This window comes from Cervus elaphus, chromosome 5, assembly GCF_910594005.1.
Source record: "Cervus elaphus chromosome 5, mCerEla1.1, whole genome shotgun sequence".
NCBI lineage: Eukaryota > Metazoa > Chordata > Mammalia > Artiodactyla > Cervidae > Cervus > Cervus elaphus.
This window is the reverse complement of record NC_057819.1, coordinates 1,114,122-1,141,289: the sequence shown is the minus strand read 5'-3', so window position 1 is coordinate 1,141,289 and position 27,168 is coordinate 1,114,122. Positions and strand designations below refer to the sequence as shown.

The 27,168-nt window shown below is 62.1% G+C and overlaps 5 protein-coding genes across 8 annotated transcripts; 2 read left to right on the top strand and 3 right to left on the bottom strand.

The window, feature by feature from the left end:
• Positions 1-426: 426 nt before the first annotated feature.
• LOC122693586 lies at positions 427-9,347 on the bottom strand. Of its 3 annotated transcripts, none has more exons than XM_043901120.1 (8): positions 9,196-9,347; positions 5,965-7,655; positions 5,478-5,726; positions 5,190-5,313; positions 2,629-2,843; positions 2,030-2,100; positions 1,734-1,829; positions 427-661 (listed from the first exon to the last, which is right to left on the bottom strand). In XM_043901120.1, the coding sequence occupies exons 3-8, from the start codon at positions 5,697-5,699 to the stop codon at positions 451-453; spliced, it is 939 nt and encodes a 312-aa protein (XP_043757055.1). In that variant the 5' UTR covers positions 5,700-5,726; positions 5,965-7,655; positions 9,196-9,347; the 3' UTR covers positions 427-450. The 3 variants fall into 3 exon arrangements, with proteins under 3 accessions (XP_043757055.1, XP_043757056.1, XP_043757057.1); XM_043901121.1 differs by having other exon boundaries at positions 5,535-5,726; XM_043901122.1 differs by lacking the exon at positions 2,030-2,100.
• On the top strand, positions 8,045-9,476 carry LOC122695674 (proline-rich proteoglycan 2-like). The gene is made up of 3 exons (XM_043905786.1): positions 8,045-8,089; positions 8,579-9,255; positions 9,350-9,476. Exons 1-3 carry the CDS (start codon positions 8,045-8,047, stop codon positions 9,474-9,476), a joined length of 849 nt encoding a protein of 282 aa, XP_043761721.1.
• A 2,413-nt stretch (positions 9,477-11,889) lies between these two features.
• SDF2L1 (stromal cell derived factor 2 like 1) lies at positions 11,890-13,774 on the bottom strand. The gene is made up of 3 exons (XM_043901119.1): positions 13,524-13,774; positions 13,079-13,275; positions 11,890-12,296 (listed from the first exon to the last, which is right to left on the bottom strand). The coding sequence occupies exons 1-3, from the start codon at positions 13,708-13,710 to the stop codon at positions 12,015-12,017; spliced, it is 666 nt and encodes a 221-aa protein (XP_043757054.1). The 5' UTR covers positions 13,711-13,774; the 3' UTR covers positions 11,890-12,014.
• A 2,694-nt stretch (positions 13,775-16,468) lies between these two features.
• CCDC116 (coiled-coil domain containing 116) lies at positions 16,469-21,114 on the bottom strand. 2 transcript variants are annotated; one of them, XM_043901114.1, is made up of 5 exons: positions 20,929-21,114; positions 20,540-20,680; positions 19,338-19,895; positions 18,551-19,213; positions 16,469-17,483 (listed from the first exon to the last, which is right to left on the bottom strand). In XM_043901114.1, the coding sequence occupies exons 2-5, from the start codon at positions 20,609-20,611 to the stop codon at positions 16,701-16,703; spliced, it is 2,076 nt and encodes a 691-aa protein (XP_043757049.1). In that variant the 5' UTR covers positions 20,612-20,680; positions 20,929-21,114; the 3' UTR covers positions 16,469-16,700. The 2 variants fall into 2 exon arrangements, with proteins under 2 accessions (XP_043757049.1, XP_043757050.1); XM_043901115.1 differs by having other exon boundaries at positions 19,338-19,724.
• A 2,245-nt stretch (positions 21,115-23,359) lies between these two features.
• YDJC (YdjC chitooligosaccharide deacetylase homolog) lies at positions 23,360-25,258 on the top strand. Its single transcript, XM_043901117.1, has 5 exons — positions 23,360-23,613; positions 23,703-23,862; positions 24,058-24,157; positions 24,238-24,415; positions 24,625-25,258. Exons 1-5 carry the CDS (start codon positions 23,450-23,452, stop codon positions 24,992-24,994), a joined length of 972 nt encoding a protein of 323 aa, XP_043757052.1. The 5' UTR covers positions 23,360-23,449; the 3' UTR covers positions 24,995-25,258.
• The last annotated feature ends 1,910 nt before the right edge of the window (positions 25,259-27,168 follow it).

Genomic DNA, 27,168 nt, shown 5'->3' with positions numbered 1-27,168 from the left:
ACCAGCGCCACCTGGGAAGCCCCAAGCAAGGTGCAGGGCATACGTAAGGGCTCAAGCACCACCTACTCTACCCGCCAGCATCGTCAGGCACTTCGTGAGGACTCACATCCCACATGCAGGGTGATTTTAAGGTCAGCGTGCAAGGTGATCAGAGTCACATGTCTTTGAAACTCTTTAGGGAGGCGCCAAGTTGGAAACCGACTCACTGGCTCATTGTCGTCCCATGGGGGGAACAGACCACTGTTTCTAAGGCTTGTGTTTGGGGGCCAGGCATAGCAAAAACTGGTAGTCTTGTAACTCAGTGGGATCAAGTGAGGCCCAAAGGGGTCACAGAGTCACTACGGCACAGGCAGCCCCCCTCACCCACTGCTCTTTGAGAGTGCCCAGGGCTGAGATCCTGGGTCAGGCGCAGGTGAGGGCATGGCACTGGGAAGACACCAGCAGGGGGATTTATTCATCCTCTGGCTGTGGTCTGCACAGAAGAGGTGACTGGTCCCTCTGGTGGGGCACAGACTCTGTGCTGCCAGGGTCATTCTCTGAGTCATCTTTGGGTCTGGGCACAGGCTGGAACTTGAGCAGGACAGGCGGGGTGAAGATGGAAGCCTTCACAGACGAGGACGGCATCTCCTCGGGGGCGGCAGGGCTACTACAGACTGAGGTCCTGTGCAGGAGACACAGAAGACATGGGTTTGGATTCAGGAGGCGCACACAGGGCCAGCAGAAGAACACACCACGGAACCCAGGCCGTGTGATGGTCTCGCTACATTCCGGCCGCTGGAAACCCCTCGAGTGAGATGTTTGCTCAAAGCTGTCCATCGCAGCAATGTTTGTGACTGTGTAAACCCGGAGACGATCCAAATAGCCATCAGGGCAAGCTGCGGTGGGAGCCTGCCTTGATTTACAAAAGCAACCAATGTATTGGGACTCTCGTATTTTATGTATTCATTTCTGTATTGAGAACTTTTTCCCATAGAATATGTTCTGCTTTTGTAAACTTTTAAAATACAAAAACAACCCATTTTTGGTGATGGCACCAGGAGGCAGCACAGCTCGCTCAGAGAGCAGCACGTGACAGGATGCGGAGAACTGTCCCCACTAAGGGAGGATTTCAGCTCACGAGGGTAGTCGAGTGAATGATGCTCCGTCCACACACTGGGGTGGGTGTCCTGCATTTACTACTGGTGAGTTTCTAGGCTTTGGGGGGTCTTGGGTTTTTTTTGGGTTTTTTTTTTGCCACACCAGGCAGCTTGTGGGATTAGTTCCCTGAACCAGGCATTGACCCTGGGCCCTGCAGTACCGAATCCTAACCACTGGCCCACCAGGAATTCCCGGCACTGGTATTACTTTAAATGGGTGAATTATATGCACTGTGAATAATACCCCAGAAAAGCTGTTTAAAAACAAACAGAAAAGCCCCCTAACGTAATGAAGCTGCAATCTCAATGACATGGGAAATACTTCACAAAAAGAGCTAATTTAAAATAAAAGAAAGCCACACATTCAGGAAACACCTGATTTGCAGAACCACGTATAGATCAATCTCAGGGCTGCCCCCAGCGGATGGAATCGCTGCCTTTATGTTGGGCCCCGGGCAGTTTGGTTCCGCTTTCCCACCATTACAAGCACTAGGAAGGGGCAGCCGCTCTCCAGCTTTAGGGTCCCCGATGACATTAGGGCACCTCCCGGAAGTGGGAGGGGCCATCACCCTGCACTTCCTCCCAGGGCACACTCACCAGGGGAAGTGGAGCTTGTGCGCGCTGCTCCTGGTCAGGTACGAGAAGTGGAAGCCCCCGGGATTGAGGACCAGGGGGGTCAGGTCGACCATGTGGCTGCAAGACAGGGTGAGGCAGGGGGCTCAGCCTCGGTGCGGGGGGGCATGGGCCGTGCACGAGCGGATGAGGGGAAGGGAGCACTCAGGATGCAGGAGGAACATCTGAGAGGGAGGACTGCATCCCGGATGGGCCAGAGAAGAGCAAGTTCCCCTAAGCCCTTCTGTAGTCTGATTGGGACCCCGAATAAATCCTCCCACCTCTTTGGGTTTGATGACAGGCAAGTCCAGTTTAATTTCACTTCAGACCTCGAAACTTCCACTTTCTCCAGCTGCAGGAAACAAAGGAAACTGGACAAGCGTGGGGTCCTCCTCAGGAAGAGAAGCCCCTTCTCCAGAAACTAGGGGGACGCTGTGCCTTTCCGCCAATCGGCAAGCATGTCAGGTCATGCTGGCGGCCAGCCAGGGCTTGGTGTTAGGGGGACGGGGCCTGGGAGCTAGCAGAGGCGGCCCTGGCCCTGCCTCGGGGCAGGTGACGGGTAAGTGGGAGTCAGGAGGGGCGGCCAAGGAGGAAGGGCGCTGCAGAGGCACTCCAAGGGCAGCCTGGAGGATGGCCCCCGTGAGGCGAGGTGGGCGGCGGGGATCCCCTGGGAGCCCGGAGGTCCGGCCAAGCGCCCTGAGGTCAGGCAGGTGTGGTCCCGCGCATCCCCCACCCAACACTGCCAGCAGAGCGGCCCTCATCATCCGCTTGTCTACTGCTGCCTGCAGAGAACGTTCTGGGAGCCTCTCCCATGGGGCCAGGGAATCGCTGGGGTGCTTCTGAGCAGGGTGCAGAGGCTGCCCCTCCGCGGACCACTGACCGATGTGCTGGGCAGCGGAGCGAAGGGGCCAAAGACCCTGGGCATAGTGTAGACAGCGGGTGGCGCGGCCGCTGTGGAGGCCGTGGAGGTGGCAAGCGGCAGCGGTGGTGTGGGCAGCGGCAGGGCTGGGGGCAGGCACGGGGAGGTCGAGCGGTCCCGCAAGACGACGCGTTCCGGTTTCTTTGGTCTCCGCCTCCTCCTCCTCTTCTTGGCATCTAGGTCAGGAGGCGTCCGTGAGCACCCACCCCAGGCCTGGCCAGGTGTGGGAGGGCAGACACAGGCCCACACAGGGCACCGGGAGACCACGCCCAAGGCCACCGTCGACAGGCACCCACTCGCGCCATCTCCCTGGCCCCTCGGCCGCCCCACAGGGAAGTCCAAACCACCCAAGGCACAGGCCGGAGCCCCGCCAGGCTGTGTGCCAGGACAGAATTCCACGGGAAGCGGCAGACTGTCACCACCGTGGTTAGCCTGCCACCCACCCTGGAGTCACCCGCGGTGGAGTCTGCCAGTACCCCCGAGGGGTGTCCAGGCCCCGGACAGTGAGCCCACTAATGCCACCCAGCCCTGGGTCATCCTGGGGGAGAGCCCACGGGGAGGAAATCCTGCAGAAGTGAGCTCAGGGAGACACCCGGGGCCTCCCCCCGCCTCTCCCCTGTTCTCATGAGTTTGGGTCTTTCTACTGTTCAAATCTAGAGCCCATCAACATAGTAGAGGTCAACAAGGCCCTCCGGAGAGAATGAGCATTGCTGGGGGTGCTGATGGGAGGCTGAGGGCCTGCACCTGGAGCAACCCTGGCCTGAGTCCCCATTCAGCACGACCACTCCTGTGTGGCCCACATATGCTGGGCAACCTCCCTGGGCCTCCATTTCCTCTTCTATAAAACAGGGGAAAAAAATAAAAAATAAAAATAAAACAGGGATAAATAACGCCATGATTCTGAGATGGGCATACCAGACTACCTGACCTGCCTCTTGAGAAACCTGTATGCAGGTCAGGAAGCAACAGTTAGAACTGGACATGGAACAAAAGACTGGTTCCAAATAGGAAAAGGAGTAAGTCAAGGCTGTATATTGTCACCCTGCTTATTTAACTTATATGAAGAGTACATCATGAGAAATGCTGGGCTGGATGAAGCACAAGCTGGAATCAAGATTGCCGGGAGAAATATCAGTAACCTCAGATATGCAGATGACGCCACCCTTATGGCAGAGACTGAAGAAGAACTAAAAAGCCTCTTGATGAAAGTGACAGAGGAGAGTGAAAAAGTTGGCTTAAAGCTCCACATTCAGAAAACTAAGATCATGGCATCTGGTCCCATCACTTCATGGCAAACAGATGGGGAACCAGTGGAAACAGTGGCTGACTTCATTTTTCTGGGTTCCAAAATCACTGCAGATGGTGATTGCAGCCATGAAATTAAAAGACGCTTGCTCCTTGGAAGGAAAGTTATGACCAACCTAGACGGCATATTAAAAAGCAGAGGCATAAAACAAACAAAAAAAAAAAGCAGAGACATTACTTTGCCAACAAAGGTCCGTCTAGTCAAGGTTATGGTTTTTCCAGTGGTCATGAATGGATGTGAGAGTTGGACTATAAAGAAAGCTGAAGGATTGATGCTTTTGAACTGTGGTGTTGGAGAAGACTCTTGAGAGTCCCTTGGACTGCAAGGAGATCCAACCAGTCCATCCTAGGGGAGATCAGTCCTGGGTGTTCATTGGAAGGACTGATGCTGAAGCTGAAACTCCAATACTTTGGTCACCTGATGCGAAGAACTGACTCACTGGAAAAGACCCTGATGCTGGGAAAGATTGAGGGCAGGAGGAGAAGGGGACGACAGAGGATGAGATGGTGGGAATGGCATCACCGACTCGATGGACATGGGTTTGCGTGGACTCCGGGAGTTGGTGATGGACAGGGAGGCCTGGCGTGCTGCGGTTCACGGGGTCGCAAAGAGTCGGACACGACTGAGCGACTGAACTGAACTGAATACCTTGGGAGGCTGTCATGAGAGCTACACATGCTGTGTGGGTCAGCTGTTGGATGAAAGAGTGCCGTGGGACTACCCCCACCCCTGCCCAGGTGAGCCAGGGCCTCTGACACGCAACAAAGGTGTTCACCGTACAACCCTGAACATGGACACACCCAAGGACCAGATCCAAACCTCCTCACAGCTTCAGAGCAACCGTCCAAGACACACAGGCAGAGGGGAACAGGCAAATACACCGGGGACCCCGACAAGGGACACAAACTGAGTGGGTTCCCCAAAGGACAACACAGTTCTTCAGTCCAGTGCACGGGGGTAAAGCGAGGTCACCCCACCACATAGGGGGTGTCAACAGAGTGGCCTCTTCCTCAGTTGCCTTCCCGGTGTCGCAGTGAACGCGGCCACCTTCCAGCTCCACCCTCACCTGTCCCCATGTGAACACGAATTTGCCTCCCACCCAAACAGTGTGCGGGCCTCCAGGGGTCCTGACTGACCAAGCCGGCGTGGAAAGCCCGCTGTGGCCCCGCGGGGAGGTGTGAGTCAGGCGGGCCGGCGCAGCGCGCGGTGGGCTCACCCTGGGAGTAGAGGTGCACGCGGTGGATGCGTCTCTTCAGCTGTTCCAAGCGCTGGTGCATCTCCAGGGCGCCCATGCTGTTACAGCAGTTCAGCTCCCCCTGGACCGCACACGACGCCTTGGCCTGCGAGGGCCGCAGGCGAGGCAGGGGTGAGGAAGCCAGATGCCTGAGCCGCGGCCTCTGGGAAGCCCCCACCACGCCGCCCACGCCGGGGCAGGGGTGGGGACGCCGGCGCCCCCGGCCGCCCCCCACCCTGGGCCGCCCCGACCCCTCCCGACCGGCCGCACCCAGAGGAAGGAGAGGAGCCCGCGCCGCTCGCACTCGGCCTGCTTGCCCTTGCGCACCACGCGCTCGGCCAGCGCCGGGTTGCGGTCGAGGCTACGGAAGAGGCGGCGCAGCGCGCGCTCCGTGTAGGTCGCCGCCTGCGTCTCAAAGTCCTCCTCGGAGATGAGCTGGCAGAAGGTCACAGTCTGGGGGAACTCGCTGTCGAACTCGTCCAGGACCTCCATCCTCGAGGGCTTCGGCGGCTCGGCTGCCTGGGGACCGAGCGGCTGTCGGGGCGGGGTCCCCCGGGTCTGGGCGCGCCCACCCCACCCGCCCCGAGAGACAGGGAAGCCCCCCGAGTGTTGCAGCTCCGCCACCATCCAGTCGGGACTCCCCGGGTCTGAGCGCACCCAGCCCACCCTCCCCGGGAGAGGAGGGGCGGCCCCCGCCCCCCACTCCGCCCCGAGGGCCGGAACTCGATTGCCCTTCGGGGCTCGGCCCGGGACGCACCGCTGTCCCCCAGCCACCGCGCGCGCCGCCGCCCGGACCGCTCCGGCCACTCCCAGGAGACCGCGAGCTGGACGGCAGCACGTGACAATGCCCGCGCTCCGCGCATGCGCCCTCAGGCTTCGACGGGGCGCGCACCGCTGCACCCAGACTAGGCCCACCCCGCTCCTGGCCAGCCACCTCTCGCAATCTCTTTGAGACCCTCGGACCTGGGCTGCCTCCAGGCCCCTCACATCCTGGCTGCTCCCCTCCTCAGGGTCTGGGGGGACCTGAGGGACGTCAATGCCCCGGAGACTTTTCTCTGCCCACAAATCCTGTAGCCCCGGAGTTTCCACCTTCTCTCTGGACTTCCTCTCCAGCCTCTGTCCCCTCCAGGAGGGTCTTCACCATCCCTTCTTGGACATCTTACCCGCTCCTTAGTCTCAACCCGGAACTGACTGAACCCCAAGTTCCCTGGGACCCTGACCCACATGTACGTGTCCCCGGGGGGATGTTTCCTGGGCATCTCACACTCGGTACATCAGAAACTGCAGCTCCTCCCCTCCACAGCCTGCTTCTCACTTTCCCTCTCCCACCTGCCAGGGGCCACCACCACCATCCATTCCAGTCTGTGATTCGGGGGGGGGGTGCTCCCTGGAGTGCTGTGTTCCTGTCCCCTCCTGTCAGCCCCAAGATCTTGAGATTTTTTTCATCTCCTACCACCAAACCTCCAAACCACCAGCCCCAGCTGTTCCCAACACAGGAGGTGGCCTTCACTTCCTCCCACTTTGAGGTCTCCCTCCTCCAAGGAAGGAGAAGCTGTGGCCTGTGTATCTTGCATAGGGCTGCAGACAGACTCAGATACACCTGCCTCCAAATCTCCATTCTGTTGCCTGGCCGGCCACCTGTGACTTAAGGACTTGACTCTAAAATACATAGTACGTGCTTCTTTAATACCAGGACAAGCATCCTCTGAGAGGTCAGGCAGGCCCTTGGTTAACATCCCCTTCATGTTTATGCTGATAATACTTCACGCTTTATATGTTTCTTTGGATTTTTAAAAGTATGCCGTGTTGAGCACTGCCAAAAATGAAATGTTTGCTGCTTTCAGGGGCTCCTGGTCTAAAGAGGGCTTCAGCCACAGGTGGAAATGTGACAGGCCCTGGTGGAGGAACACTGGGCGCCCTGGAGCCCAAGGAAGACTTTCCTTAGGAGGGGACATTTGAGCAGAGCCCTGAGTTCCCAGCAAAGGCAGGAAACAGCTGCATGGCGTGTTTGGCCATGGGGTATAGAGTCTGCACAGGAGCAAGGGGGGCCTGAGTCAGGTGATCCTGGGGTGGAGGAACCCCAAGGGGTCAGGCCTAGGAGGTAGACGAGCAGGTGTCATTGCCCCTCATCCTACCCAGGGTGCCAGGGATTCTACCCCAGGGCAGGGGGTGAAGTCACTGTCCCTCCGGGCACAGCCACTGATGAAGGGTCCTCCCAAAGGCCCCTTCAGACACGAATGGGCCCCCTCTCAAGGAGACAGGCTTGAAAAGCTGCCACTGGGCACATGAAAATCCTTTGTGTCTGGTCCTGATGCTGAGGGGGCCCTGCAGGCACGCCTGGGGCCAATCTCCGTGGCAGGTCGGCTCCAGTGCCCCCGATTCCAGCTGTCCGGGTGGGATGCTGGGCACCTCACCGTCCCTCCTGCAGGCTCAGGGCAGCACACGTTCCTGTAAGAGAACACGTGGGCCTGGGTGGAGGGCACGGGGCTCCACTTCCCGAGCCCACCGTCCACCCCAGCTAGCACTGCTCCTGTGGAGGACCCAGAAGGTTCTCCCCAGGCATGCCAGGAGGGCCAGGCTCAGGGCACCCCCCAGGAAGTCCGTGCAGGTGAAGCTGGGTCTGAGCCAGGCCCAGGCAGACCCTCCGGGCAAAGCAGTGGGCCTCTTTGTCCACAGGGTCCTGACCAAACCTTGAGCCCTCAGTCTTACCTGGGAGTTGGTTGCAAAGATCCTCTTCAAACCACAGCTTTTCTGAGTCTGCCCCACCCCCTGTCCAGCCACAACCTAGATGGAGAGGTTGGGAGAGAACCTCCCAGCTCTGCCGTTCTGATCCTCCAATGGAGGGCCCGCAGGCCCAGCTCCGCACCTGTGCCTCCTTTCTGGTTAGTGGAGTGAGGCGGCCGGACCCCCTGCCAGGGCGCTGTGGGTGGTGGGCGGGGCCTGACCGATGCCCTTTCATCATTGCACTGCTTCCCAGGGGCGCACAGTAGTGCAACAGGGAAAGAGTGTCAGGCAGGCCTGCCAGCGCCTCTCCCGGTGGTCGGCCTGGATCTGAGACCCGGAATGCAGGCCCACTGGGGCGGGGCCTCTGCCTGGGGGAAGGGTGCCCTCTGACCCCAGAGGCCCAGGCCTGGCCAGGATCTCAAGTTTCCATGGAGAAGGGAGCGCACTGGGCAGGGGGAGGGGAGGGCGTGCAGGTCCGGGGGCCCGGCCTGGGGAAGGGAAGTGGCAGTGTGGGGGAAGGGGTCTCCAAGGCTGGTCCCAGATGCTTTGACAATATCATTGCACTGCTCCTCAAAGCACAGTAGTGCAACATCGTCAGAGCACCTGCGGCCAGCAGGAGGGACTCCCACCGCCCCCGGTACACGCAGGGCGGGAAGCAAGCTGAACCCTGGGTGGGTGGGGCTAGGGGCCCATTCCTAGACAGCGGGGCGCGGAAGGAATCTCACCGGGGGGCTGCCGTCCTTGGGGTCCCAGGACCCCCAGAGGAGCCAGACCTTCCCCGGCACCCTCCGGAGAGCCGTGGGTATGCGACCCCAGACAGAGGGGCGGCTCCAGCACCTGAGCGGGAGCGGACCGTGGATACGGCGCACACACAAAGGAGAGGGACCCGTGCTCCTGTGCGGGCAGAAGCCCACTGGAGCCTGGGGCGAGGGTGGATACAGCCTGACGACCCTGCGCGCTTGCCCGGCCCGCGCCTCGGAGAAAAGAAGGGTGACCCCCCCCCCCAACTCCGGGCCGGCGCGCCCCCCGCCAACTCAGGCCCCCGGCCCCGGCCCCTGGCTCCTGGCGCCCAGCTTGGGCCCCTCATTCTGTCCCTGCCCGGCGGCCCAGAGAGGAGGGACGAGGAGGCTTCCCGGCCCTCTGTGGTCCCCTGCTCAGAGCGGGGCGCCCGGGATGTTGGGCTGCGCCCCTCCAAACCACCCCCCCACCCCGGCGGGAGAGGGCCGCCCAGCCCCGCGCTCCCACCTCGGACCCAGCTACTCACGCGGCTGACGCCCCTTCCTCCCCCCGGGCCGCGGCAGGTCTCGGGAGGTGGCGGAGAGAGGTCTGGGCGGCCGTCCGCCCGAGCCTACCCCTGGGACCACCCCGCACCTCGTGGCGCCCTCCGGCCGCCGGCTCCATCTTTAACCCGCTGACAGGCGGCGGCCCGGCCCCCGGCTTCTTAGCATAGAGCCGCGCCCATTGGCCGGCGCCGGCGCCGGCTCCGCCCCGCACGAGCCCGTTGGCTGGGGCCGGAGCGATTTCAAAATAGCCTGCGGGCCCTGATTGGCCGCGCGCGGGCCGAGGCTACGGCTCCGCGGTTTTAACAATGAGTTCTGAGAACACTGCCTCCCCATTCATAACTTATCAAAGGGAACTTTGCCCGCCTTTTCGCAGCTCCAGTCTTCGCGAGTTTTCATCGCCGCCCCGAAGAGGCGCTTGGAAGCCCGGTGGGGGGCGCCGGGCGCGCGGCCAGACTCGCTGCGGAGGGGGCTACGACCGGAGGAAAATGTCCCGACCCGCGCGCGCGCGCGCTCAAGCCTACGCCGGCGCGGCTGCAGGCCGCCCCATCTGGCGTACTGGGATTGCTCCCGGTGCCTCCCCAAGTAGCGTGCTCGGCTGCAGTGGGCTTCATGGCTGGGGTAACCCCCTCCCCGCTCAACCCCACCGCATCTCTGGACTTGAACCGAATGAGATCTGTCTGAAACCACCGGGTGGGCCTGGGCTTTGTGCGGGACGCGGTCTTGGAGCTCCCCCCCACCCCCGCCGGAGCCTTGTGGATCCGTGGAAGGCACGGGGAAGGGGGCGCCACTCGGGTCCCTGCGTGATCGTGGATAAGCATTCATTCAGTGCTTCGCGGGGGGCTGATGACCCGGGAGGATGGACATGGCCCCGCCGGCCCTCACAGAGCTGCAGTGCGTATGTTTGAGGGGGTAGTACTTAGGCTACTGCGCATCTGGGCCCCTCCTCTTTTATTTGCTCAGTCCAGAGCCTGAGAGCAATGTTTTGGAAGGCAGGCAGAGCTGGGTTTGCATCTTTAGCAACCTCGGTAAACCTCCTCTGAAAAATTAAGATGATAATTGAACGTGCTGTGCTTCATAGATTTGTTGCTGGGAGCAAATGAGACGCTGTGTAAATCGCTGGCCCAGTGCCTGGCACTTAGTTTTCAATAAACGAGAGATCGGCTGCTACTGCAGTTTTAATTTTTGGTCTTTTCCTGCATTCTGCCTGCAGCCACCTCACCTGCTTTCACAGCTTCAGGCTCGACTTCCCAAGGATTCCTCCCATGCACTGTTGGAGTCCACTGTTAACTAACACTCACTAGTGTGTGTGTGGTGCTAGGGCGGTAACAGAGGCTCTCACAGCCCAATGGGGCCAGGGGTAGACCAGAGGAGTGCCCCTGGGATTGGCAGTGTGGTCCACACTGCCGGCGCCCACACCCCATTAGCACTCACCTCTAAGGAAAGGATGCTCACCGCCAGCCCCTGAGGGCTTCGTTCTGGCTGCAGAATCCAGGGCAAGTGGGAAGGGCTGCAGAGGGACACCCCCACCCGCCCCGCAGCCCTCAGCCAGTGAGAGGAGGTACCCTGGTTGGGTAAGTGCCCCCCACTTGCATGTTCTACCGGCTGCCTTGCCTGTTCCTCTCAGCCCCACTCCTTCCCCAGTTTTCTGGGATCACTTCCCAACAAACTGCCTGCACGCCTGTCTCAGGTCAGATGAGCGGTGGGAGAGAAGTGGAGGGTAGTAGACGAAGCTCAAAAGGTCTGAGCAGAGCAGGACCTCGTGGGGGAAGGGACAGGGGAGTAAAGGGCATAGTCATGACCCTCCCTCCCCTCAGATTTCACAACTGGCTAGAGCTTTTCTCTCACCCCCTAAGGCCAACTGACTTCTCAGAAGTCAGGTGCTCACCCTCCTCCAAGGCCCTTCCCACTGGTTGCCACTCCTGGCTTCTTGGGCTCTTTGGCACCCTCTAAACCGGGCAGCTCAAGTCCTTCAGCCTATAATCTCTGCCATCACCTCTAGAGGTCACCCACGCACCAGCAAAACTGCTATTACCATCCTCCGTCAAGGGCCAGCCGATTTATACTGTTCCTTCAAGTTTCAACCTTTTAGCAGCTCAAAGTGTGACTCTTCTTCCAGGAAGTCTTCTCAGATGTCTGCAGACGGCAGTCCTCTGTGGTTATCTTCCCTTGCAATATCTTTTGAAGTTCTGTTAAGGCCTCCGCGGTTTGGGGCCAGCTGAGTGTGTGGGGTGACAATCTGCACAGAGACAGGGATCTTGCCATGTGAATCTCCACCAGATGGGCAGAGTCCCGGCCCAGTGCTGGGTCAAAGGCAGGGGTCCAGACTGTCGCAACTGCCAGGGGAAGGGTGTCAGGAGGAAGGGACGCCCTTTAAGGGATGAAGGGACTGGACAGCTTGTGCCCACCCCAGCTGGTGGGGAGCAGGGCTCCTGCAATCTGCTAAGACCCCAGCCCTTATCAGGAAGGTTCATGGAGCTCAACTGGGGTCACTGGGGCCAGTGGGGAGAGGCGGCTGTGGTGGCCCTGGGCAGTGTGGAGAGTGCACAGAAGAGCGTCAGAGAGGTCTGGACGGGTTCAGTTACCAGCTGTGCTGGAGACAGAGCTCTCACACTGAGGAAGAGATGCTGAGCGGGACCAGCTGGAAGCTTCGGGTCAGCCCCAGGCTCACAGCAAAGTGCGACCACAGACCAACATTCTTTAATCATAAAGGCACTTGAGAACCCCTACAAACCCAAAGTCTCCCCCGAGAGTTGTCTGCAGACAACACTCCCCGCTGCCCTCCACCCCCGGTCCACAGCGCTCAGAGCTCATCGTGGCCCCCAGAGGCCTCCGGGCTGGGCTTGATGAAGATGCCTTCCATGGCCTTCCACTTGTTGTGGGCGCTGGCGCTGGCCATGCCGTGCACCTCGTGCTGCCCCCGGATTGGGCTCCCGTACTGCTCGCCAGTGACCGACAGGAACACGGAGGTGCCCACGTGCTGGAAGCGCACGGCGGCCTCCCGCTCCCAGTGCTGCCCTGAGCAGCGCACGGTCCACAGGTCCAGGTCGTCCCCCTCGCCGTCCTCCCCAAAGGCGCTCACCTCCTGTGGGGGCAGAGGGGGTGAAGACAGCGGTCGCGACAAAGGGAGCCCTGAGTCCCCTGTGGGCACCTGCCTGGCAGTGGCACTCACTTCCCCATACCTCTCCCTGAGACTCAGCTTCCGCAGCTGCCAACTGGAACCCACACTCAGCCCCGAGGCCCCCCAACACACGTTCTTTAAACACATGCACCCCCCACCTCACCTGCCTGGCTGGTGACCACTGGCCCCCACGGAGGCAAGACCGACCCCCTCCCTCCTCCTCCAGTTCCTTCTGTCCTAATTCCTCTGACCCTCACTCAGCATCATGTCTGCCTCTCAGGCTGACAGTCAAGCTTCTATTATCTCATCCTTTTCTTCGGATAAGCCCCCACCCACCCTCTGTGCCAGCCCCACCACCCTCCCAGTTCCGATGAACTCGCACATAGGCTCTTGCCCAGGCCTGGGAAGACGCCCTTCTCCTCCCTGGACTCCTCCTCATCCTTCCAGGGCCGGGCTGAGTGCCTCCTCGCCGCAGAGTTTCCCATTCTCCACCCCAACAGCCGTGTGGATCCCCTCCTGGGTCCAGCTCCCGCCCAGGAGTGGAGCTCTCCAGCCGGACGCCTCTTCCAGCTGTGTCCCCCGCGGAGCTGAGGGCTCCAGGGGGTAGGCGCTGGTGGGGGTCATCTCTCTGTTCCCAGAGTGGGCGCCGGGCAAACGCTTCTAACTTGACGCTCCCGTTTCACAGAGGAAAGCTGGGGCTCTGAGCAGATGCCCAGGCCCCGCGCTCACAAGCCAGGGGGTCTCACCTGGTTGTTGGACAGCGGCGACCGGAAGTGGTGCGTGTGCAGGTTCTTGCCGGTAAGCACGTGCGTCAGCCGCACCGCTTGCCCGCAGCGCACCGGGGACCCGCGCGGACACCCGCCCTCCGTGCCGCCGCGGATCCGCCAGTAGCTGTTGGCGTCGTCGGACGCCTCCACGCCGGTCACCGACTGCTGGCCGCTGCCTGGGGACGACACCCCATCCCCGGGGTGGCCGTCAACGCGGCAACGCCGACCCGCGCCCCGGGCAACCTCCGCTTTCCCGACGACCTCGACCCTGCGGCCCAACGGCTCCCCAAGCCGCTCCCCGTCCCCCGCCCGCCTCCGGTCGCACTCCCAGGTCCGCCGCTCCGGACGGCGTCCCCACCGCGCCCTCGAAGCCGCCGGCCTCCGGCCCTGAGGACCCCCAGCCCCCCGGCCCCGGCCCGCGCACCGGATCCGTATTTGATGTCGTGCGAGTGCAGGCGCACCCGGTGCTGCGTGTTGAGCAGCTTCAGCACCGACCCGCAGGTCACGGGCCCCGCGTCGGTCTTGGCGGCACGGCCCCCCGGCAGCGAGAGGGCTAGCAGCACCCCCAGCAGCGCCGGGCCCGCAGCTCGACCGCGGCCCGCGCTCCACATCACCCCGGCCGGGCTCCGGCGACTCGGCCCGCGGTCGCTTCCGTCTCCGCCGCCGGCCAATCCGGACTCTGACGGGGCCCGCCGCGGCAGCCAATGGCCGGCCTGCACGGAGCCCCGCCTCTGCTGCCATTGGGTCCGCGGGGGAGAGACCCGCCCCCGCTTCGGCGAGCGGCGGCTGGGAGGGCCCTGGCGACACGAGGAAGGTTTTGATTGGTCCACGCATTCGAGGGCTGACCAATGAGGATCCAGAGGAGGCCCGGGCGGCTCCGAGCGGCGGGAGTGCGGGGTGCCGGGTGGCTGCCGGCTAAGGCGCCGCTCTAGCGCCCGCCGGGCTCAGCACCCCGGTTCACCCAATCACTTTGATCCCAGATCCCCTGGCCATCAGTGATGGTGTCCCCCTCGGACCCCGGGTCCGCAGCTGCAGGGTCTTGAGGTTGCTAGACCACCACTAGATTATGTGGTCACGAGTGGACACGTCTCGGATACGCAGTCACATGCTCCTTCAGCCCCTGGACCTAATCCTCCAGTCTCTCGACCACTGTTCCCTGACATGGGGTCACATCAGTGTCCCTGGACCCTGGGGGTTCTGAATTCCCTGGGCTCTTCCAGGGCAGAATCTCATGGTCACTAGGCCATTGGGCAGCAGAGGGCAGCAGGGAGCTGTGGTGTAGAGGCCGGCAGTCACCAGAAGACCCTGAGCTGCCTTGGGAACCCGGAGCCCTGGGAGACCAAGTGACTGCGAACCAAACCTGGGTGACTGTGGTTCCAGGCTGGGGACTCACTGCCTTCTCAGAGAGCTGTTTGCTCAGTCATGTAAGGCGGGAAACTTACACTGCTGTTTATTTATTCATTCGTGGAATATTCTTACCTTGACTTCACTCCAGGCCCTTCAGTTCAGCCCAGCCCAGGAATCGGCTGGCTGCTTGCGCACTTGGGGCACCAGCAAAGCAGGGAGGGGGAAAAAAAAATGCATGTTTGATTAAATCATCCAGAATTTTGCATTCAGAAAATCCAGAGTAGAGTCATTTCAATTACAGCAATGGATTAGTTTTTGGCTTTCATATTCCCCCTGACTCGGTGCTGATCAGCTTGTGGGCTGTTAGTTACCCTACCAGGGATCAAACCCGCGCCCCCTGTGTTGGAAGCGTGGAGTCCTAACCACTGGACTACCAGGGAAGTCCCAGTTTTCAGGCTTAACATTGTCTTTATTTGGAATTCCATGTAGGACAAGGTCCCTTGATCTTTTCAACACTCGGTGTCTAAAATGCTGTCTGCCCTGGATTTAGTAGACCCTGTCCGGGAGGGGCCTCCAACCCAGGCAGAGGGGCTAGAGTGCAATCCAGACACACCAATGAACATCTCAAATGTAGTATGACCAGACCAGAACTTGTAGCCTCCTTCCCACTGCTTCGCCCCTAGGCTTCTGATTTTGAGGAATGGCACCCCTGCTCACAAATGCACAAGCTCTTCAAGCCCCAAACCAGGGACTCATCCCTGATTCCTCTCTTCACTGCACCCCTCCCATCTACCCCAACACGTCTTGATGGCTCTGACTCCGAACAGCTTGGAAGTCATGTTTCTTGAGACCCCATCAGCACCCTAAACCAAGGTATCCCATGTCACCTCCAGATTTCTACCACACCGCTGAGATTTCAGGCCCCTCCCAAGAAATTCTCCACCCAGGAAAGTGGTTTTTCTTAAAAAGCATAAATTAAAAAAAAAGCATAAATCAGGTTATGCGAGGTGCCTGTTTGAAAGCTGCCAATGGCTTCCCATTGTGTTGGGACCAGACAACGGTGAGGACACAGCAAGTAATCTCCCTGCAAGGTGAAGAAAGTGTCCCAAGACCAGCGGAGGTCATCCCTGGCAGTCCATGGTTACGACTCTTGCTGCTTCTGCCAGGGGTGTGGGTTCAATCACTGGTCAGGGAGCTAAAATCCCACGCGCCCCCCCCCCCAAAAAAAAGCACATGGACTCCATAACTGCTGCTTGGAATAAAGAGCTGTCTGCTGATCCAAGAGCAGCAGAGACCCCAGGGATAGAGTCAGGGAAGCCAACATGCCTCTCCCTGAGTCCCTGGAGCTGCAGGGGCAGGGTGGAGGTGATGATGCCCGAACAGGAGCAAACAGGCTGCCCTAGGAAGGCAGAGGGGAGGAGGGTGGTGAGCTGGGGAAACAGGATGGCCGGAAGCTCTGGGAGGGCCTTGGACATGAGACCCTCCATCCATGGCACCATTTGAGTCCACAGACCCTTAGAGAGAGAGAGAGAGAGAACCGTCCTGTCCTGCACAGGGCCACTACGGAAGGGGCAGCCAGTCCAGCCTGACCGACCAGCAGAGGGTCGGTGTGTCCTGGCAGAGCCGCCCCTCTCTGGAAGGGGAAGCAATAACCCCAGGGGCCGTGCGAGGTGGAGACAATGAGTCCTAAGAGGCTTCCCTGGTGGCTCAGCTGGTAAAGAATCTGCCTGCAATGTAGGAGACCCAGGTTTAATCCCTGGATTGGGAAGATCCCCTGGAGAAGGGAACAGCTGCCCACTCCAGTATTCTGGCCTGGAGCATTCCATGGACTGTATAGTTCATGGGGTCGCAAAGAGTCAGACAGGACTGAACGACTTTCACTTTTGTTCTTTCTCAAGAGGCTTGAAGAGCCAGGAAGATTCAGACTGGAGTGGAGAAGAGCCAGGAGAGGAGCCAAGGAGGTCACAGGGTTCAGGGCACTGGCAGCTGCAGGGAGGCCGGGCTTGGCCCAACGGAGGGTCTCCTGTGGGGGTGGGGGGCGCGTGTGTGGAAGGATGGCTGAGATCTCTGACAGGCAAACTGCTCTGTCAACACAAGCTTTATTTCTCCTGTTGGCTCCCACGAGAGGCTCAGCGGAGCTCCTCATGGGTACCAGCCATTCTGGCCTCTACTCGGGCAGGGCAGGTGGGACAGCAGTGGCCAGCGGGGGCAGGAAGAGTGGGCCATGGAGTGCCTGGTGAGGCCGCATGGGGCCTCACGGGGGGTCACTGGGGCCTGCCCTGGAGCCTGCCATGGGGGAGCTGATTGTAGCCTCCCCTGGAGGCTCCTGGGAGCTCTGGGGCTGGCCCTCATCTCCAAAGAAGTCTTCCTCCTCCTCCTCCTCCTCCTGCTCCTCCTCCTCCTCCTCTTTGTCTTCCTCCTCAATGCTCTGCTGGTCCTCCATATCCACTCTCTGCTCGGATGGATGGGAGGCCACACCGGCGTTGGTGGGGGACAGGAATCGCTTGGCCTTCAGGGGCCTGGAGCGCTCCTGCGGGCGGTGTGGCCGGGAGCCCTGGGGTCTCCTGTCAAGGCGGGAGGACCCTGTGGGCTTGTCCTGGATCCTGCGGCCCCTGACGGAGGCCTCGGAGGGCGTGGCGGGGTTCCCCGAGCCTTTCCGGGGGGTGCTGTGCTGGGAGGTCAGTCGGGAGGGGGCCCGGAACGCCAGCCGGGATGAGCGCCGGCTGGACTTGCCCTCCTCCAGCCTGCGCAGAAAGCAGTGCCAGTCGACTGTGGAGGACAGGCGGATGCGTGAGCCCTCCACCTTCTTGAAGCCCAGGAAGAGGTCCATGAGCGCCTCGGTGACTGGGAAGGAGATGAAGCCCAGCTGGTCAGTGAGGTTCTTCTCAAAGCTGTACTTGTGGATGAGCAGGGACACAGCCTGATCCTTCAGGTAGTCGACAAGTTCCTCATGCCAGGGGTCGGAGAGCTGGGACACGGTGCTGGACTTGGACAGGATGGAGGGCAGCAGCTTCTTGCTGAACTTGTAGTCGGGGCTCTGCGCGGGAGTTGGGGGAGGGCAAGGGAGACAGGTCACCCATCCCTGCCGTCCCTCTGCTTCCCTCCCACCCAGAACATTCTCCGCATCACCCACATGGCACAGCGCCCGCTCCACGCTGGGTGTGGCCTCGTCAGGTCGGCTCCGCTGGCCCATGGGAGAGCTGGGCAGGGGTCCCATGTGCCGGCCCAGCCCGGTCGGTCAGGCCCGGGGCCAGGCCAGTGACCTCAGTCCCCGTGTAGTCAAAAGGGGGCCTGCACGACCCTCACCCAGGCCGGGGTTCAGAGGAGGGAAGCGTGCCTGAACCCCGATGGGGTGAAAGCAGGGTGAGCCGCCCGGGTGAGGCCACCACGCCCTCTCTCCATATCCCGCCTGAGGAACGCCCTCTCAGCGGATGGACTCGCTTGGAGAGTCCCACCCTGGACGGCAGGACCACAGTGGGTAGACCTCAGACACAGGGCCTACTCTGGGCTCAGGTCGCTGTCCACAAGGGACAGGACCCTCCCCATTCTGGGAGGGCCTCCGAGACTCACGTGCAAACGTTTAAAAAATAAAATACCCAGAATAAAAAATAGCCTTTATTCATCTTTGACAACATGCGGCAGTGGCTAGGCCCGGACTCCCGGTCCACACGTTAGCTCACACCCGTCCCCACCCCGGCTCAGGTGCTACCCACAAGGGCCTGGCAAGAAACCCGGGTCCTGGCCCCCTGCCAGTGACAGCAGGGTTGGCTAGGAGCGGTGGCGACAGGACCCTTTGCACTGCAGACCTGGCCCTAAGACCCCAGGCTCCAGTCTGGACAAGGTCACCTCCCGCTCCGGCAGGGCCCGAGATGGAGCGGAGCCCCTGAGCGCAGAGGTGTGGGGTGAAAGCACGGAGAAGGGGTTTGAGGACGAGGGGCGGGGCGAGGCCAGTGGGACCAGGGCCCCGGGGGCGCCGCGGGTCAGTCGGGAGGGCGCCTCCGCCACCTCCCAGGGCGCGGGCGGGGTGAGGTGCGGGCTCTGCCAGGGCTGGGCCCGCTGGCCGGAGCTCAGGGGCTCCGAGACGGGAAATGAAGGTTTCCGTACCCTGGGGTCCGGGTCCAGCCCCTCGTGCCTGGGTAGGGATGTTGAAACCCGGGGCTCTTCCGTGGCTGTCACTTCAAGCCGGAACCTGGTGGCCACTTGAGGGCTAGGCACGGGAGTGCCCCCTTCCTGGGCCTTGCCGCGACCCTGGTACTTGCTCTTCGTTTGCTCGGTCCGGGGGCTGGAGGCCGTGCTGGGCGGCGACTCGTAGAGCGCCTCCCCGTCCGTGGGCGTGGCCATCTTGGAGCCGGACTCCCGGGCCGTCTCCCATTCCGACGGGAAGAGCGGGCCGCCGTCACGGCGGCGAGCGCCGCTGAGCTTCTCCACGGCCCGGTTGACCACGTTCTGCAGGGCGGGGAAGAGGTGGTGCTCGGCCAGGAAGTCCAGGGTCCGATGGGGCTCGCGGAGCGCAGAGTAGCCGGGCAGCTCAAACGACGCCGGCTGGCTCAGCAGGGATCTCATCTCCTTGTTCAGCTGCCGCCTGAGGAGGCCCAGCTCGCGCTCCATGGGCCCCGGCTCTGACGACTCGTGCGTGTCCCAGCTCGAGCCCAGCGGGCCTGAGAACCACGACAGGGGCTGCTCCACGGTCCAGTGGCTGCTGCTCTGGCTGTCCAGTGAGTCCCACAGCTGCGAGTCCCCGTGGGAGGAGGCCTGCCCCAGGCCTCTCTGCAGAGAGGAGGGGGCCCCTCAGAGACGTCCGGGGGCGGCCAGGCAAGGCCTGGTGCTCGGCTCCAGGCTGGGGACAGCCCCGCACCGCCCCCCCCACCGGGTCCGCAGCCCCCGACCTCACCCCTCGGCTCTCCAGCTGCACCAGCCGTCTGAGGCTCTTCTCCAGCAGGAGTTGGTCTGTCACGGGCGGCAGTCGGCCCTGGCCCCGGGCGCCCAGGTGGCTGTCCCCGCTGTGGCAGCCCGGCCAGTTGGCGGCCGTGCAGCTGCTGCGGGAGTCGGACATGGAGCTGGAGCGGGAGGGGTAATTGTTGGGGCGCCCCACGCAGAGACCGGGCCGGGCGCGGTGCCGGCGCAGGGTGCTGAGGCTGGGCCGGGCCCGCGCCCGGCGCCCGCCCCTCGGCTCCTCCGCGGCGTCCTGCACTTCCACCAGCGGCACCCCCGCCTCGGTCTTCACGGTGGCCATGCGCTCCGTTGCCTCCTCCACCACCGTCTGCAGGCTTTCCAGCACCTGACCCTCGACAAGGAAATCCAGGAAGCTCGTAAAGGGTCGAGGGCCCTTAGGGTTTCTGCGGCGGCCTGAACTACGTGAGGGGTCATGCGAGGGAGGCGGGTGTGGCCTGTGGCCGGGCTTGGAGGCGTGGCCCATTTCGGAGAACAGTGACTTCTTAGGTGGCTGCACCTGAGCAGACAGGCATGTCAGGGTGGGCAAGGATGCCACATGGGGGGGAAGGGGTTCCTGGGGTCCTCCTAGGGCACCAGGAGCTGGGTGGGGACTGGGCAGTAAAAGGAATGGGGTTTTGGAGCCAGGCAGCCCTGGCTCTGTACCCTGGCTCTGCCAGCTTCAGGCACAACGTCCCCTCTTGAGGTCCCGCTCTTGCAGAATGGGGATCCGTTCAGGGTAGCCCTGAAGCTTCCCTTACATGTACTCTTCACACACACAAAATGTGGCTGGGCAGTCTGAAAGCCCGCTTGGGCCCCCACCCAGGGCATGACTGGGCAACCACAAAACCCCTCGGCCCTGCCCCACTGCTGGGCCCCTCAGACCACCTGCGGCCCCGAGCCCCATGCGCCCCAGCGGCTGCTGTATCTCCAGTCAGAGGCCCCCAGGAGACTGCTCTCACTCTGGGGTCCTCCCAGGCTCCTGGGGGTCGGGGGGTGGGTGCGGCACAGGGAAAGAGACTGACCGAGGTGACGAGGGCCCAGCAGGGCGGCCAAGGAGTGCTGAAGGCAACAGGTCACTACGCGGCCCAGAGAGGACATCCGTGGGGGCCGAGAAATGGGGGGCTGTGGACTGCTGGGGAACACGGTGGGTTTCCCACTTACCCGGGCCACGTAGGTAGGGTGGCCGGCCTCATCGTCCGCCAGGTAGCCCGAATGGTGGCGGCAGCGGGCCATGGTGCCGATGGCCGGGTCGCTGCCCTCCTCCTCTCTCTTCGGTTCTGCGGTGAAACCGCAGATTCCTCTCTGCGCCGGGCGGGGATATGGAGTGAGAGTGCCCCCCGCCCTCCGTGGGTCGGCGTCCCCGTCCGTCCGTGGACCGCTGGTCCCCGGCTTCCCGCACCCCACGTCCTTCACAGGTCCGGCCGGTCCTCTGCTCGGAGCCCCTGGGCGTCTCAGCCCCGTCCGTGTCGAGTCATCTCTGGGCCCGGTTGCGCCCGCCCTCCGTCCTCCTGGCCCCGGCGTCCGACACGGGCCCCCGGCGACCCACTCACCAAGTCGGTGACCCCTGGGCGCGCGCTCCGCTGCAGTCCGAGCCCTCCGCAGGGCGTCCGAGCAGCTCGGGGCCGCCCGGGGACCTGCTCATTTGCATCCCGCGTCCTGATTGGCCTGCGCCACGCCGCTCGCTCGCCGGCTCCCGCGGCACAATGGTTGGGGCGGGGCCCCCGGGGCCCCTTCCCCCGCGCGCCGGCTTCTGCCCGCCCGCATTCCTAGTCTGCGCGGGAGACTAGTCCCGCTGGTTGCTTATGGACTTGGTCCCGCCTGGAGGGGGGTGGCCTAAGAGACGAAGCCTCCGCCTCCCCCCGCCACGGTGACACAATCACCTTCCTCGGCTCCTTTCTGGTCCCTGAGTTGTCCTGGGCTCCTGCTCGCGGACTGTCCTCCACTCGCCCAGTGTGGCCATCCCAGCTTCTGTCCCTGGCGGACTGGAAGGAATCCGTCTCTTAAATCACAGACTAGCGTCAACTCCTAGCTTCGGGGTTTCCCGCCGGAGCGGCTCAACGCCTCTAGTCGCCTGCTCCGTTTCCGTAAGTGGAGCTGAGTGTCTTGCCACACGGGTTTGGAGATGAAGTTAATCTTCCTACAACACTCTGGCACTCTGATAAAACCTGTAAATTTTGACCTCCTCTCTCTCTTCTAGCTGTCTGCCCCAAGGCTCTTCCTAATGCAATTCATCCAGGTGTCACCTCCTAGGAGAAGCCTTCCCAGAAGGCTCCTCCCCCCAACCAAATGACCCCAAACCCCATCCCACACTTTGCCACACCATGTGGTTAATGGATTATCAGATCATACTCCCTGGAGATAGGAACTGTGGTTCTCACCCCAAATATATGATCTTTCTAATATCAGTAGGTGTTCAACAAATGTGAATTTCATCCTTCCAATCGAGTACCCTCAGGGCCTCTAGACTTTCCAGGACCAGCTTCCCAGTGGATAAGGATGATTGAAGTCCCACAATTTAGTCATCACTATTGAACACTTTGTTGACAAAGGTCTGTCTAGTCAAAGCTTTGGTTTTTCCAGTAGTCATGTACAGATGTGAGAAATGGACCATAAAGAAAGCTGAGCACCGAAGAATTGATGCTTTCAAATTGTGGTGATGGAGAAGACTCCTGAGAGTCCCTTGGACTTCAAGGAGATCAAACCAGTTCATCCTAAAAGGAAATCAAGTTTGAATATTCGCTGAAAGGACTGATGCTGAAGCTGAAACTCTTTGGCCACCTGATGGGAAAAGCTGACTCACTGAAAAAGACCCTGATAGTTGAGGGCAAAAGAAAGGGGCAGCAGAGGATGAGGTGGTTAGATAAGCATCACTGACTCAGTGGACGTGAATTTGAGCAAACTCTGAGAGAGATGATAAAGGACAGGGAAGCCTGGCGTGCTGCAGCAGTTCATGGGGTCACAGAGTATCCGACACAACTGAGCGACTGAACAAAACTGAATACAATCGTCCTTATGCCGAGAACCTGGTGAAGGACTCTTTAAGGCCTCCAGTGCTTGCTGCACCCCCATGGAGGTGGGTGTTAACTTATTCTCCAGCTCAGCTCTGCTCTTTCTGCCCCAGACCTGAGGGCAAGCAGGGCACAGAGGACCAGAGCTGACCAGAGGCAGGCCGGCGCTCTGGAGGGCAGTCCCAGCTCCACTGATGCCCGCAGAGTCACACAGGCCAACACACTAGCCCTCTCAGAGGCGCAGTGCCCTCATCTGTAACGCAGGAATGATGTCACCCACCTCACAGGCTGGACTCAGGTACTGCACTTCCCAGTCTCGCCACACGAAAACGCTGGCTGTCGACCATGGTGACCGTTAAGTCATTGGTAAGGGAAGCTTTTCTGGATCACAGAGGAAAAAAGGAGGTCATGAAAATGTAAAGTTGTGGCCTGGCCCAGGGCTCAAGCGATGGAAGCTGGGACGGATGTTTTCTCAAATAAAATCATTGGTACACAGGCTTTCTCTTTGTTCAGAGCTTTTACAAATCAAGAGAAAGCCTCGTTTCAAAAAATCAACAAAAGACAAATAAGCAATTTGTAAAAGACATACAGTTAGCTAATAAAGACATGAAAAAGTTCATAGTATCAAAAAAAAGAAAAGGATACTACGAGGATGGAATGCCACTGATGTGATCATTGTCTCCTCAAAACAACAAACCAAAAAACTTTGGGGTAGAAGAGCAGAAACCTTGGGTGTATTTATTAGAGAAAAAAGATGCCAGGGGACACTACCCAGAAAGTGAACGGTGGTGACCTTGGGGGAGGGTAAGAGGGTTGGTTTTTTCCCCCCCCAGGTTTGATTTTTCCGTTTTTCATATGAAACATTTTTGCAGTCACTGCAAGTCCCGTGCTCGGGGTGGAGCGGGGCACCCGGGTTGCAGGGACCCCGGGGGCCAGCAGGCGGCGAGAACAAAGGCCGAGCGCGGGCGCGTGCGTCGGGGCGGGGCCTCGGGCGACGTCTGGGGCGGGGCTGGACCGTCCGCCCAAGCGCTCGGACCCTGAGCATCCTGCGGGTGGAGGCACCATGGCCCGGCCCCGCGTGCGGCTGGTGGTCACGGCAGACGACTTTGGCTATTGCCCGCGGCGCGACGAGGGCATCGTGGAAGCCTTCCTGGCCGGGGCTGTGACCAGCGTGTCCCTGCTGGTCAACGGCTCGGCCGCCGGGAGCGCGGCTGAACTGGCCCGCAGGTGAGTGGCGGCCCTCCTGCACGGTCCGGGGCGGGCTCGGGGACCGCGGTCCGCGCCGCCGATGCTCCCCGCTCGCGCTCCGCCCGCAGGCACCGGATCCCCACGGGCCTCCACGCCAACCTGTCCGAGGGCCGCCCCGTGGGCCCGGCCCGCCATGGCGCCTCTTCGCTGATCGGCTCCGAGGGCTTCTTCCTCGGCAAGATGGGATTCCGGCGGGCGGTGGCGGCCGGAGAAGTGATCTTGTCCCAGGTGCGCAGGTGCGGCTGCAGGAAGACGCTCAGGGCTGCGCCGCAAGGGTGCCCTGGACCATTACGGGCTAGACTGGGGCGCGGGATGCCTCCCTGGTTCAGACACAGGGACGATCGCAGCAGAGCGCGGAGACGGGGTCCCCCTGGGGAGCTGCTCCTGGACGTGTGCTAGGTGACTCTCACCTTCTTTCTCCAGGTGCGGGAAGAGCTGGAGGCCCAGCTGAGCCGCTTCCGGGAATTACTGGGCAGGGACCCTACTCACGTCGACGGCCACCAGCACGTGCACGTGCTCCCAGGTGCGCGGGACGGGGCTCCCACGCCGGGGTGGGGGTGTGCGGCACGTGCCTCGCCCTGACTCTGCCCGGCCTGCCCGCAGGCGTGTGCTGGGTGTTCGCCGAGGCCCTGCAGGCCTGTGGAGTGCGCTTCACTAGGCTGCCGCTGGAGCGCGGGGTGGACGGCTGCGCCTGGCTGGAGGCCCCAGCGCGGGACTTTGCCGGCGCCCTGGAGCAAGACGCCAGCGCCGCCATCGGTCCCTTCGTTCACCATGGCCTTCGGTAAGGCCCCCAGCCCCCTGGCGCAACCCCCTCCACCCCTGTGCGTCTGGCTGACTGTGCCTTGCCCAGCTGTGACCCCCTCCCCATTTCTTCGCCTCCACGGGGGTCAGGCCTCCTCCGGCGTTGCCCCCACCCGTTGCCGCGGGTCCGGGCCTAGCCCTGCCCACTGAGGCCCTTTGGTCCTGCTGCTGATGCCCTGGCACCCACAGGTGGACTGACGTCTTCGTGGGTCTCAGCACGTGCGGCCGGCACCTGTCCGCTCACCGTGTGACGGAGGCGCTGACTCGGGCCCTGGACGGCACGCCCGCTGGCCAGGCGGTGACGGCCGAGCTGATGGTGCACCCCGGCTACCCGAGTGTGCCTCCGGTTGGGGGCTGTGGGGAGGGCCCTGACGCCTTCTCCTGCTCTTCGGATCGCCTGCACGAGCTGCGTGTCCTCACGGCACCTGTGCTGCGGGCTCAGCTTGCCCGGGACGGCGTGCAGCTCTGCACCCTAGAAGAGCTAGACTGCAAGAGGCCCGGAGAGGGGTCCACCAGCAAAGCCACTCAGGAAACCTTTCTGGAGCCCTCGCCACCGTGACCCTGGCCGACAGCTGAGTGTTCACGTCCTCGGTGCACAGGAAGGAAACCCGGGCCCCAGAGCCCGCGTTTCTGGGCCTGGACGCTGTCACCTCTGGGCCCAGGTCCTCATGGCGTGGGGTGGCGGGCAAGCTTCTGCAAGCGCTCTGGCTGTGGGGGGCAGCCATGACCTCTGGGCCTGGGCCATCACACCACTGGCATCATCCTCGTGTGGGCGCTCGGAGCAGAGGTGGCTGTGTTAATAAAGCGGCATGTATCCTGTGAACCGGGCCCCGGAACCTTCCCACACACACGAGCACACCACTCCGGGCCCCTGGGGTCACTCTCCCAGGAGCCGTCAGCAGCGTGGTCCGCCTTGGCTCTGCCCGTGCCTCAGCTCTCTTCATCCTTTTCTTTGCGGGGAGGTAGTGAGGGGTTGGAAGAATCTCTCCCAGGCTACAATCTTGGGGAGGCCTAAGTCAGCGATCCTTTGCCATCCCGGGGGGGACCTGAGAAGGTCCTGCAAGCCTGCAGGAGTGTTTTATGTTTGCCCAGGAGAGATGGTCTTGTGTGCAAGTGGGGTCCCTCGGGATGCGTGGACGCCCTGTGGGTGGGTCTCCTGGGGCCTGGGTCGAGGGCGGTGCCAGAGCAGATGGAGCCCCGCGTGGTCCTTCTCGCCTCATGGAGTTCACGTCACAGCGCTGGTGTCCCCATTTTGCAGACCCGAGAAGGGGGTCACAGCTGTGAGGCTGCCTGCTCACTGACTCGACACGCACTGGGCCTGAGTCTGGGTCAGGCGGCCACTGGGGCCAGAAGAGCCCGATGCACTTACTGACCTCGTGAGGGTAGGGCCCGTCCCAACTGGCGGCTTCAGTCCCTCTTTCCGGTTCCAGGCTCCTCCCTGTCCTTCCTTGGACCTTGACTTCACCAGCTGTGGGTCCTTTCCTCCCTCTCATCCTGCCCTGCCCACAGGGGTCTACATGTGCTCCCTGGAGGGGGTCTAGCCGTGCTCCCTGGGGGGGTGTCTGCTGCTCTGAGAGGAGCTGGCTGCAGCCCTTGGCCCACGAGAGTGTGGGTGACGGGGGAGCCGGAGGGTCTGCGGGAGAGACTACTGTCACCAGGGAGCCAGGGAGGGAGGAGCAGAGGCCCCGGTGACCGGGACGAGGAGGCGGAGGGCTGGTCCCTGATCCCACAGGGGGGCATTTCTGCTGTCCAACCTGCTGTGCCCGGGACGGCCCAGACGAGGGGTTCACCATTACCCACGGTCCATCAGGCATGGGGCGGCTGCGACGCAGCCTGCAAGGAGCCTGCGGTCTCTACACACGGGGACAGGCGTGGGACACACACCTGAGCGTGAGGACGAAGCCTCTGCGGTGTGGCTCCCAGCACCCGCCGGCCAGGCACCAGGAAGACGGCGTTTCCTACGCGGGGCCCAGCCGGCACTGCGCTGTTGGAGGACTGGGCTTCACTCGGCTCCATTCCTGGCGGGGTGGGAAGCGGGCGGGGAGGAGCCCGTGCAGATGGTGGGAGCATTGCAGCTCAGGGCTGTCGGGGAGTGCAGCGGGAGCAGGACGCCGGCCTCCCCGTGCAGACAGGACCCCGCCAAGGCCAGGGCCCTGGGCGGAGGAGGCCAGGGAGCAGGAGGGGCCGGACGCCAGGCCGAGCGGACGCAGGTGGAGCGTTTTGCGAGTGAGGAAGACCAGAGATTGGGGGCCAGTGCGGGTAGGGAGCAGAGGGGATCTCAGGCTTTGGGGAGGGGCTGTGGCTGGTGGTGGGGGCCCCTGGCCGGTCCCCTCTTTGAAAGCAGGGTGATGGGGCCCAGGGGTGGCCCCGAGGTGGGGGTCCCTGCTGACGATCAAGGGAAGGTGCCAGCCGCCTCACCTCCTGCTGAAATGACGCCCCAGGAAGTTCCCACTGCCACTTGCAGCCGAGCTGTTGGGGCCTCAGCGGGTGTCAGACCCCCAGGCAGGGGCCCCAGGGGAGAACTCCGTCAGGGCCCCGGCGGGCCTGCTGCTGAGCCAGCCCGAGGGCCACAGTCCTGGGGCTTGGGGGGCGGGTTTGGGCTGGAATTCAAGGAATTGGCCTGGCCCCTCCCTGCGCACACCCTCACCAGCTCCCCAACCTCCTGCCAGGAGGCACCCTACTCGGGGACGCACATCCAGAGGCCAGTGTCCCCTCCCCTGATGCCCCAGGGGT